General features: G+C 37.4%; 1 protein-coding gene across 1 annotated transcript; it reads right to left on the bottom strand.

The window, feature by feature from the left end:
• Positions 1–3,315: 3,315 nt before the first annotated feature.
• On the bottom strand, positions 3,316–8,303 carry LOC113740044 (uncharacterized). Its single transcript, XM_027267533.1, has 7 exons — positions 7,967–8,303; positions 7,522–7,638; positions 6,746–6,864; positions 6,055–6,321; positions 5,208–5,949; positions 3,761–4,901; positions 3,316–3,661 (listed from the first exon to the last, which is right to left on the bottom strand). The coding sequence occupies exons 1-7, from the start codon at positions 8,301–8,303 to the stop codon at positions 3,316–3,318; spliced, it is 3,069 nt and encodes a 1,022-aa protein (XP_027123334.1).
• Positions 8,304–12,850: the final 4,547 nt, after the last annotated feature.

Raw genomic sequence — 12,850 nt, forward strand, 5'->3', positions numbered from 1 at the left:
TCCTCAACCTGCTTGCCTTTATCTTTTGTAACATTCATCTTCTTGGTTCCCCGACGTTCCATTTCAAATTGCACCAAAATAAATGACATGAAAAAAACATAAGGGATAATTTCAATATCCTATCCCCTGAGGTTTCTTCACAGAAGTGTATTATCACACTTATGTTGTTACAAACGTACAAGAGGTTTACATAAAGTTACAAAATGTTCAAAATGAACTTCTTCAGAAAGAAGAAAGGTTAAGAATTCCAAAATATTATAATACATCTTTGCTGGATAAATATTAATTAAACATTATTTACACCAGGGTAACATTATGAATTTCCTCTGCAGAAAGAATATAAAATACACTTACATCTTTCCAATTTCAATCATACAACTTAGGAGAGATAATGTATTCCAAAAATAATTGTCTGAGTTTTGATTTTTTTTCACAACACACTAAATAGTCTGAAAAACAGCCTCCAATGTTGACAAAACTAAAAGCTATTTTTAACTTAATTATGGCATTTAAATTTATTCAGTTCGAAGACACGTATATGTATAAAAATATAGTGTTATTCTTCTTAGTTGATATTTCATTACTAGGAAATGAAAATTCAAAACTCAATATGTAATGCAATACTTAACTCCAAAAAAATAATAAAATAAAAATCATACCTCAAATTGTAGTATGTTCCTCCTTGTTCCACCTTCAAATGCAAGTACAGGCAAAAATGCCAAGGTTGGTCCTTTAATGTCCACAAGAAAGTTCTGCCATGACAGTTATGGTAAAAAACTAAGTGCTTAAAGTGGACAAGTAACAGTGAGGCCATCAAATGTATACATGCATCTAAAGTTTGTATACCTATATGATTGCGTTTTAGTAGATACAAGTTGTGGAATCATACCTTGTTATAGATATACAAGCGTCACTAGTTATGGTCTCAAGAAATGATATGGACACGGCACCTTCTTATTTATCAGATTGTTTCTCTAGATGTTTGTAGAAGCAAAATTTTTCTGATTGTGATCATAATAATATGTGGCAGGAAATCAGGAGAAGAATCTTTCAGGAAAGAGGAAATAAATAGAATTGCCTGATGATTATGAACCTAAAACTGGATGTGTTTTGGCTCATTAGCTTATTTTCTCATAAAACAAAACTTCTACAACAAGTTTAGGGAAGAGAGGAAAGAGTAAATTTCACTGACAAGATAAATGCATGTTTAATGAAAGCCAAACAAAAGCAATATGGAGTGCTTACATCTGATCTAGAATCTACCACAATCCCAAGAACTGTATCTCCAGCGCACGGTACAGACTGCGAAAAAGAGTGCTCAAATGAAATTCAAAATATTTTTATGATAAACACAAGAAAGTGTTCTTAAACAAGAATCTAAAAGCAAACAGTTTCTTAAATTGAACATCATATCCTGTCTTGGTAACAGTAAAATTAAGTGGAAAGTTAAAGATTCAAGAGCGCCATCCTTTAGTATTTGTATTCTACAAATAAACTGTCAGCTGAAAATCTCATTTACATCAACACTTGTAGATATCATTTAGAAAATAAAAAGGCAAGTACAAAAAGTGGATGGAAAAAGAAAAAAGGAAACACTAAGAACATTGAGTTCATTAGCAATGACTTCTTCAGTGGGATAGCCACTGGGGGTAAAGCTAGAGACATCAAATTGTGACACTAGACATATAGCTAGTTTACCAACTTAAGAACCCAATTATCAACTAAGACATTAGATGTATCATCTTCACTAAATGTAACCATTATCATAGTGCATTATGAACCTGAACACACTTATAAAGAAGAGAAAGGGATTGCAATGATGCATAACATCACCCTTCCATACTCTTTGCCACCATGAAGCCCTCAATCCTTCCCAGTTACTCAACTTTTGCACTATGTTGCATGATACTTCCATCAATAAAATGGATAAAAAGGGAAGAGAGGAATCCCCTGCCTTAAACCTGTATAGTTATCATATAGATCCTTGGTATCCATTCAGACTGGCTTGTAATCTGATGGTATAGATACAAAAGCAAATTATTGGACCTACTCTTACCGATTCCTTTGCAGCATTAGGCTTGAAGTTTCCAAATTATGTAATCAACTCACCTCTCCCCCCTTTTTTCTTCCCATCACGTCCACTTTGAATGAACATAATATACTTAGATTATAGATATCAATGAAGACATCCCTAGATAGTTTGTATACAAAATAAGATATGCAAAGAAACATACATGCATAAAGTTAACAAGAACATTTTTGTGTCAGTTCAAAACTTAATATTTCAAGTACCCAAACAAGTTTATTTCTTGAGAGTTTGAAAACCTTGCCTAGTCTTCTTTTATATGACAAAACACCCGGGGCAGGGGCAGTTAAGAACGCAGCAGCCCAGATGTTCCTGGGAAACCAATACACATGCACATACTACAAATAAGTCACATCTTCACCACACATAATAAAATAAAGTTAAAGTGTTATGTCCATGCCTACCATATTCAATTAGGTATAGATAATTCCAAACGGCTATCTGGAAATTTTGGAAAGAAACATGTGTAAGTTATCCATATCGAACATTAAAGTCACCTACTTTACAAGTGATATCAAACTTTCTGTTACTACACAAATCAGATGCAAGTCAAAATATAATAAACAGTGCTCTAAACGATTACTAGTGTACAACTCGAGACCCATATTATAACCACATAGGATGTTCCGCCCATCTCCTCCATCTAGTAATCCTTTATCTAACAAATAGAACCAGGAGCTATATTTGCTGAAACCGTGTCATAGCCATGCAGTGATCACTGAAAACAAAAAAGCACCGCCTTTATGTTACTGTAATTTCTTTTAATGAAGATTTTACTTCAGAAATCTGAGTCCTAAGTGGCTTTATTAGATCACAACTTAGCATCAACAATTCAATACTCCACTCAGAAGCCAACATTCACCTTCAACAAGATCAGTGTAAATGTCATTAATGTGATGGACCAACAGGCTACTCAGTCTTGCTACAATGATATTAGGCATATATATCTATGTAGAATTTGAGTATTCTCAAACTCTTAGATATTAGACCCACATAAACCTTATTATGTACATAACAAAGAATATAGTTTCAGGAAATATAAGGACATATGCTAAGATATGGTGGCCAAGATTATCATGTTTAAAATGTTTTAATGATTTGAAACAAATTTTCCCACAACTGATAAAAGAAGAGCAAAACTTCTCCTAATTGAAAACACTTTCACTAACTGCTTTGCACAAATTTTTTCCTCGATGTTAACCAGCTGCAATCTCTGCACAAATGGCATGCTACTTTAGCTCTCTACATATAAGCCATGTTCCATTGCATAAGCCTTCCATAGGATTTAAATTTCTAAGGAGAATAATAGGGCAACCTTCTTTTAGAACCAGTTTATGAGGGGGCAGACCCTTGGGATTCAAAGAGTTTAAAAAGTTTTCGTAGTCAGATTGGTCCCTCTCATTAATAGTTCGATCATTGCTCATGTACACAAAAGGTCGTCCAGGAAAGCGATCGATCATCATCTCATTTATATCATCGACACATGTATTCTTTGGAGTAAGAATACATCTGTTAGTGATCTGGTATGGATCAGATGAATACACGCTCAAATCCGAAAATACAAAATTCACAAACCTGGTTAACAAATATTTTAGTTAACATAAGACCATTTAATCAAGTTGATGGCCAATACTAAAAGAAGCACGGAGTTTGAAAGGAAAACGTATTTTTCACCTGTTAAGTGAATCTTCTTTGTTATCAAACGGGATTGATATATCCTTTGATAAAGTTATTTTTCCATCAGCATCCTCTAGTTCGCAACCTTCACCTATCCTAAGCAGAAAATCGGAGAAATGGCTATCAGAGATAGCTCTCATGTTTTCGGTCAAGATTAACTTTCGAAGAGAACTCCATAAAGGGGAGTTGACAAAGCTGGCCTCTATTTGCTGATCCTTTGTTGCATTCTGAATAATAGGTAAAGTTTGCCGAAAGTCTTCCCAAAATACTACTACTTTGCCACCAAAAGACAGATCAGAATCCATTACATCTTTGAGCAACTTGTCAAAAACTTCGATAGTGTCCCTCTTGGCCATAGAAGCCTCATCCCATAGAATTAATTTAGCCATCATAATAAGCTTAGCAACAGAGCTCTGTTTACTGATATGGCAGACTTTACTTGCAGAAATGTCCAACGGGATTTTAAACCTAGAGTGTGCAGTCCTCCCTCCTGGAAGAATAGATGCAGCTACTCCAAATGATGCAACAGCTATTGCTATGAACCCTTGGGACCTAAGCGTTGCCAGAATAGAGCGATAAAGAAAAGTCTTACCAATCCCACCAGGTCCATCAACAAAAAAAAAATAGTTATTTCCAGAAGAGAAAACTTCTTTCAGAATATTGTCATAGGCAAATCTCTGGCCTATATTTAGCTTTGAAGGCAATAAAAAGTCTTGCTCTGTAAACTGTATGCTTAACTCACTCTGAATTTCTCTTGTGAGCCGCTCATCATGACTGAGAACGAAACTATCAAGCACCAAATGGTAGTCATTGATATTTTTTCCTATCTGTTCCAAGGATTTATTTATATCCAGCAAAACACATCTTCTTATTTGTTCAACATTCTGAGTAGAAAAACTCTTATCTCTTTCAAAATCCCTGGACATTTCAGCTTCATATCTTTCCCAGAGGACCTTAGGATTGCTCGACGAGCAATAGGCTAACAAGATTGCAAAGAGAGTTCTTAACGAAGAAAACATCTGAAAGGCTGTTGCTTCATTAAGTGTGTCTTCCAGATGTGTGTTAGATTGAAGCAGTCCCATTTGGAAGGTAGCGTCTCTATAGGAGAGCATAAGCTTTCCATTAACAGTCAAGAAATCTTCAAAACACGTGGGAGCACGAACGTGAGATAAGAGAAGATGTAAGTAGTAGCGTTCTCCCTCATTTGGAGCAACAGTCACAACACAACCAATGACTTTTTTTCTTTTCCGTTCAGTCCACCGTTTCCTAGTAGGCTTCTAAACAAAAAACTCTGGGAATTCACAGTATAGGCATTTAAGACTTTGAGCTCTGTTGTTGGTTTTATTCATGCGAAAAAATTCTGTCAGCATTGTCTCGAAAAAATCGGCTCGATTTAAGAGGTCAACAAGATTCGTATTTTTATGAAAAGAGATCATTTGCTGACCTGGAAGATGCAACTGAAGAGTATACACAGCAGGAGTCATCTCATTTATATTAAATCTATAAATGCACCAAAAAGCTTCAGCAGCCACTACCCACCGCCCAACCTGAAAATTCTTTATTTCATCTATGTCGTCAGGGTTATCTTCTGAATAAATATGGAAGTTAACACGATCGTGACCCTTATAGACATATTTATACAAATACTTGACCAGTTTAACCATCGAATAGATTTCGACGTTCATGTGGCAGTCAAAGAGAGCAAGAAGGTATGGGTTATATGGCACAACCCATCGATTGCCAAGGGTGTTATTGCGCACCCTTACAAATCGACCATTATTTTGCCTTCTATAGTGTGGGTAGCTATCCTCAGTATGGACTGTGAAATCACAAAAATTCTTTGGATAATGATTTTTGCAAAAGCCATCTTTCATGCAAACATTTTCCTTATTCAAAAGTTCACATCGTCCATGCATCCTATGTTTGAGCACAAGATTATACAAATAGCTTTGATTTTGCGGATCTGGAATCTCGGCAGACACAATACGATCATAAGCATCAGAGTTCAGTGGCTTAAATTCAGGCTTAAGGATGATCAAGAGGTAAGCATGAGGGAGACCCCTTTTTTGGAACTCAATCACATGAACACAGGCAGCAACCTCCCCAAAAATCTTTTTCTTCACTATTTTAGTCTTGAGTAGCTCAAACTTTGCTCTAAAGACTCTTGACACTAAATCAGGCCTATCCTATGCATCCTCTCCATATTTCAGGTTTTCTTGGATTTCTCTCCACTGCGCATTACATGTCATGGTAATAAAAAGATCCGACCTACTAAATTTCTGGACTAATGCCATCGCATCAACATATCTGCGGCACATGTCCCTTGGACCACCAATGAAAGAAGCCAGGAGATAAACTCGACGACTAACACTTTTTCCTTCAGTCTGGCCAGCAGATAGACTATCCATTACACCTTGTAAAATCTCAGTCCTAATATCGGTTTGGTTCTTTCTATGGAAGTCAAGCCTAGACATTTCTATCTTTACGTAAATATCAACAGCAAATTGCTGTAGCAGCCTCCTTGTGTGCAACAACATTGATCTATCATTTTCTCTCATCTAAAGTAAGTAATAGTAGTACTCTCTTGCAGAAATAGTATCACGCTGTTTTTTCCCACCTTTAGCAGCTACATAGCAAGCACGAACAAGGGAAAAGTAGGATAATAGAGTTATCTAAGACGCTATATAACACGGGGGTGACAAGGGGGAAAAATTTTAGGAACAAACTAAGAAGACTTGCCTTTGTGTTCCTGTTGAATCAAGCCTGATGCACTCCCAATTAAGAAAAAATTAGGCACGACATCATTATCATTGTCAGCCTCTTTATTTCCTTCATTGGGGTCGGTACTTTTTTGGATGCCATAATGCTAACCAAGTTCGCCCCGAGGAAATAAGAGAGGGTACTGTAATGGATCGTAACACGCAAACTAATGCGGTATCCTATGAGGCACATTTGAGTGTGTATAAACTTGAATATGAGCACCTTTTCAAGCGCTTCATCCTCATTTTCTGTCCAAATGGCAGCAACTTGGGATGAAGTAGGCAAATTATATACACGTTGATCCAGCTGAGGATCAGAGTTGAGAACAATCCTATGATTGTCTAGATCAGGAACATCTCAAAGACCTTTGAAAAATTTAGTGTATGGATTAGCCTCTAGAATACGCATCAATAATTTGAGGGTGCTTTCACGTAGCCTAGGTGAACCAGCCACTCTTTTTGATAACTCCTCTTCCTGATCGTAGAAATATAGCTGGACACCAGTAGCTTGATCATTAGGAGAGACCAAACTGTTCAATAAGTGGTACACCTGGCCTTGCACCCGAAAAGTATAAACACCCTTAATATTTTTTGTTAAGGCACGATCATACTTGGCGCCAAACGATGTGAAGGCCAGATTATTGTTCTAGGTTCGGACCCATTTTCGAAACTCAACACAGTCCTCGTCAGTACCAGAGTAAAGACGAAAGAGCTCGTAAGGCATCGTCGGACAAACAACAGAAATCTCCCCGCCACGACAACAAAATTTAAGGGGTTCCAAGGTAAACCTCTTTGCTCCACAATGCTCACAGTCAGGAACATTGGGTAGGACAAGAGGCTTTGTTGGTACTTTGTTCAAGCGGGAAGAATTTGTGATTGTAGGCCTTTTCCTTTTCCTAAGACAATACAAAAAATACATCACCCTATCCGGCCGAGAGAAAATACAGCAAAAGCCTACGCTCAGACATATATAAAGAAGTTAGATCATCCATCACTAACCTTCACCATCAACTCGTGTATTAACAACAATCTGTGGATTGTTTAAAGATTCAGAAAATCTAGAGTTATCAAATTCAAGCACATAGGTACCCTCTTCAACAGGCACCATGGCAGGAACTAAAAAAAAAAATAAGACACCAACCTTAGCTAAACAAACCATAGCAGAAATAAACAAAAGAAGTGACGATTTGGGAGCAACTATGGGGAATTTTGGTGTAAGAGACAACGAAGAAAAATAGTAGTGCACGAGAGAGTGAGTTACAAATTAGTGAAGAGGTAAGAACAGAGAAATCTATGTAAAGGATTGGAAAGAAGTGATGCATAAGAGCGGCCCCAATCAGAATTTGGCTGGAGGGATAAATAAATATGTAACAGTACCAGCAATGGATAATAAGAAAAGGAAAGTGACTCTATAGCTCACGAATCTAATCTCAGAAATATATACCTCCAAGCGGCGAAGGCACGGTAGAAGAACTGACAGGTATCGAGCTTTGAGGAGGTAAGTTTTGGCTTCTCATATCAAAAGCCAGTTGCTCAGAAATACCATCAAATGCGTCAGCTAATGCATCACTATCGATTATATTCTGAGCATCCGTATCAGGTATAGACCTATTTCTGCCTGAGCTATCTGAACAATAGCCAGGCGTAGAATTTTGCTTGTCTAACTGTCGCACAGCAAGGGTGGGAGCAACAGGACTACTCTGTCTTTTCGCAGCATATGAAGCTTTCCTATGGCGATTTAATGCATCCTTCTTTTCTTGATCCATAGCAGCATATCGCATACGCCGTTTTAAGTTATAATCCATTCAAGCCAAAACAAATGCTATATGACGATGAACATAAAAGTCATTGAGATCAATACTTAATCGCACAAAAAAACTCAAACAATGCCATAACATGGTCCAAAAATTCGCAATAGACGGTAAGCATGTTAAAAGAAAAAGGTTGAGAAGAACAGGAAAAACAAAGAAGAAACCAATGGCTCGAAAAGAAAAAATAACAAAATGGTGGCTATGAATAATAATAAAAATTGCGAAAAATACAACCGTCAAGATGCAAAGATCAAAAGAGCAACAACAGGTAAAAAATGCTTTGTAAATGTAGAAAGTTACCTGAAAACAATGGGCCGAATGCAGGTTCAAGGAAAGTACAATCGAAGGAGAAATTCCTGCCAAAAAGAACAAGATAACTTGAAAGGAGAGCAAACATAGTTTAGTCAAAACTGGAACGCTTCGAGAAAGACTAAAAATAAAAACAGAATAGACAATGTTGCGGAAAAAAGCCAATGGATTACGAATGGATAAGTTTATCTGAGAGCAAAGTAGTCAATGAAGGTTGAAAGCAAGGGCAGTTAAAGGGAAAGCCGGCGGGAAAAAAGAGCAAGGTAACTTAAAGACAGAAAACATATGTTCTTTGTTACAATGGTAACGTGCATGCCAAAAAAAAATGCTACACCAGTCAACCTTACGCATTACATGTAGCTAACAAACACATGGCGTGCAAGATAACACGAGCTTGGCTATGCAAAAATGCTGGTGCAGTACATACAGATAAAGAACAAATAGTAAGAGGTGAACTCAAAAAAATACACAGAAGACAGATGTTCCAAGCAAGACACCAGGTGTGAGAATACAATGGAAGAGGACAGCCAAGAAAAAAGACACGATAAACAAAAGAAAACGTAAGATGAGAAAAAAAGTTGAAGGAGCAGAAACACATCGACCAAGAAAAGAAGACGATGTAAATGGACAATGCTGCAGCATTGGAGAAGGGAGTGGTAATTTTGAAAAGATAACCGAGGAAGAACGCATCTGTTCCATAGTCTATAAGATTGTAAGCGACTGGGTTTTGTTGATCACACGGATACTGAGATAGCACAAAAATCGAGATAGAGACAACCAGCAACATATACATTTAAAAGGTTCTGACAAGGGAAAGATTCACAGTAGTCTTAACTAAAGTGAAACCAGACGCATCCGCAAGAGGAAAACTATTGACAAGGAATAGGCGAAATGTAAAAAGAGCTGACAATAATACCAGCAGAAAACAAAAATGTGCAAGCGAAAAAGTGATTGTTATTCTTATTAGAAGTAATAAATTCAATGGACAGAAAAAGATTTAGTATAGAGCAAAATAAACGATATTGCATTCTAAGAAAGAGTAAAAAAATTTAGTTGTCTAGCAAAGGTTAGACATAAGGAGCAATACTAAGTAAACTTAAAAAAAGACACTTCTATAACTACCACCAAAAAATATGGGGAAAAAAAGTAGTAATGAAAGGTAATTAGATTGGTATAAAGTTCAGATATCAAACAAGGATGGTGACGAAAAATGTATATGTGTATTTTTTCGACAAAATTACAAACATGTATGAGAAATTATACCCACGATAGAAAAGAGTAGAAAATTTGTTTGTTCGGATAAAAAGTTATCCCAGATGAAACAATGATTAGGCAAAAATTGCAAGGCAGACAGTATAAAAAATTCTATAGGCGGTAAAACGTTACAGGTAAAGTATATATAGGATACCGGTTGATATAAGTTAATAAGGAGCCAAACAACGACGGGGGAAAAAGTGTAAGAAGGTCCATTGAATATAGAGGTATCAATAAGAACGCACTGCATTCAAGCCTATAACGGGATAGAAATAAACATTTTAGAGGTTCCTATACGGGCGATTTTTTTTGCTTCGAGGTCTGCATAATTATCACGGGTAGAATGAACAAGGAAGGAAAAAAAGGAAGGGTCAATAGAAAGGCAAACCAAGCGAAATAATGTAGAAGTATGAAAACCAGACGGTGGTACATTATAGCGGTTAAGGAAAAATGTATCAATAAGCCGGACCTTAGTAACGTAACACAAATTGTGAATTCACGGCACTAAGGGTGCATAAGGTCTAGTCATACAGCACCAAGGGTGCATAAGGTCTTCCCACGTCTCACAAGTCAATTGATTACGTGCGCAGGAGCATGAAAACGAATCCACACTAATGGGTTAGCAAGGACAAAAGTGTTATTCAAATCTGAAAGGGAGGCGGGGTGGCAGGAAAATGGAGCACAGGTCAACAGGTAAATTGGCTAACCACTTGGGAAAAGTAATCAACAGGTATAAGAAATAGTAAGAAATATGGAGAAAACGCAAGGCACGGAACGCATTCGAGGGGGTTCAAGGGAAAATACGTCAGCTGTGTTGGCAAGAGCAAGGGCTGGAAGGGAAAAGTACAAAAAATGAATTGCAGGCACACACATAAGTCTGTGAATACACAAGCTAACATTTGGTCGAACCTGTTTAATGGCCAAACATATGCATACGCCTATTGTACAAAAAGACATTTCAAATCATAAAATTAATGGAATCTATTGGATTCCATGGAAGAGCCAGAGCAGCTCAATATGCACATAACAACATCAGGAAACATAATTAAACAAAGCCACGATAAAACCACCATAAACATCCATTAAAATAAAATCCATTCATTACAAAGCACAAGGTTTAACAGACAAGAAATACCCAGCAAGACGGCTAGTCCCATTACACGGCCACAAGCTGTAAATCCAACAACTAAAAATAGAAAAACCCAACCATGAGATACACACATAAGATGAAGCAACGCAACAGGCTACAAGGCTGTCAATTAAGATAGTAAGCTAAACATTGTCTCCAAAAGGTATGTGCTAAGAAGAGGCACTTTCGGAAACAGGGTAACAAGCAACAATTGTGTAGCGAGTAAGTGTTTCTGTTCTGATCATCCTGGACAAATGTTTAAGGTAACACAGCAGTTCCTTTCCGTCAAGACGACGAGACACACGTTTCGAAATTTCAAAAGTCTATATAAAAATCAATATGTTGTAAAGTTGAGCGAATAAATAAAACGGACAGTAAAAGCAAAGCCATGAACGCTTAAAAATAGAAGAATAACACCAATAAACCTAAACGAAGATCACCTCATGCTCAGAAACGCGATACATATCAGCAGCACTTAGGCCGATAAGTTTCTCAGCTTCTGGGCCCAAGGCAATAACATTAACGTAACCAGTACTATCAAACACCGTAAGACGAACCCATGCCCTATCAGACAAAACATGATATGTAACAAAGTTATAACATGAGTACAAGGAACCGCATAGTAATAACACAGAAACATACACAGAGGCAATAGACTAAGAAATCACCTAGGGAACTCATGCATTCCCTAACCAAAATTCAGGCATATGATCCCCAAAGTGGACGAAAATTCATACAGTTCATAACTGTGGGGACAGGCCATATGCCAAAATCGAGCCGAAGACAATGCAATTTCAACATGCCCCTTAATCCAAAAAGTCCCCTGGTCCTAGAAACAACAAAAACGTAGCTGAGTAGGGGCCAAAAAAGAACGTAAACAGAGGCACAAACAAAATAAGCATGATAAAAGGAGTAAAAAATCGCAATACCCTGACAGTAACAGATCTGGACTCGGATACAAGATTAGAGATCATTGTTAGCGTCGCGTCACGAATAGGGGGCAACAGAATGCACGGATCACGATAGGCCTTATCATCAAAAACCATATGAACCAGCTCTGCTATATTAGCATTAGACCTACACTAACAAAGTAGCTTTGTGCATACGAATAAGTCCATAAAAAGATAGAGAAGCAGAATAAATAAATAGACAATGGCTGCCAATCATCCAGTTTTTTTGCGTCAAGAACAGCAGGAGCAACAATGATAACAGAGGATGGCTGAGTTGAGAGAGACAGGTCTGAAAAAGTAGAACAAAAAAGCACAGCTAAGGAAAGAAACCACACAGGGGAGGAAAAAGCACAGCGGACAGGAAATCGTACAATTTTGCGTGGTAACCCTGACTCTCACAGCAATAATAATCCGCATGGACACCATTAATTCATCAATAGCACGATCCTCAATAGCCTCGTAATCATCCCACAAAGTCAGTACCACTGGGCGCTCACTGCATGCATAAAATACAGAAGCAGAACAAATTTTAAGTATGCAGCAAAGAGTTATCACATGGGAAGCTCTTGTTTGGGAGGGAAACAATCGCTAAATAATTAAAAGGGATCGTGCTTGAGAGGGAAAAACTAACCTTTGGTCTACTATAATATAATCTCTGCCATACCGTTTGCTTCCTCCAAAATTCACATCTCGTGGAGGCAATGCATGGATAACAACTCCCATGACATCTACGTTAAAACCATAAATGAACACAGTCAGGAACAATCAAATGGCAAGGGAGGAAAGAAAGCGCTAAACATGTAAACAAAGGGACTAACTTATAAAAGTATCTGTGTCAGCCATAAAGTGGAAGTACTGAAAAGAGCGCAATTCAA

The sequence above is a fragment of the Coffea arabica genome, chromosome 4c (assembly GCF_036785885.1).
Source record: "Coffea arabica cultivar ET-39 chromosome 4c, Coffea Arabica ET-39 HiFi, whole genome shotgun sequence".
Lineage (NCBI taxonomy): Eukaryota > Viridiplantae > Streptophyta > Magnoliopsida > Gentianales > Rubiaceae > Coffea > Coffea arabica.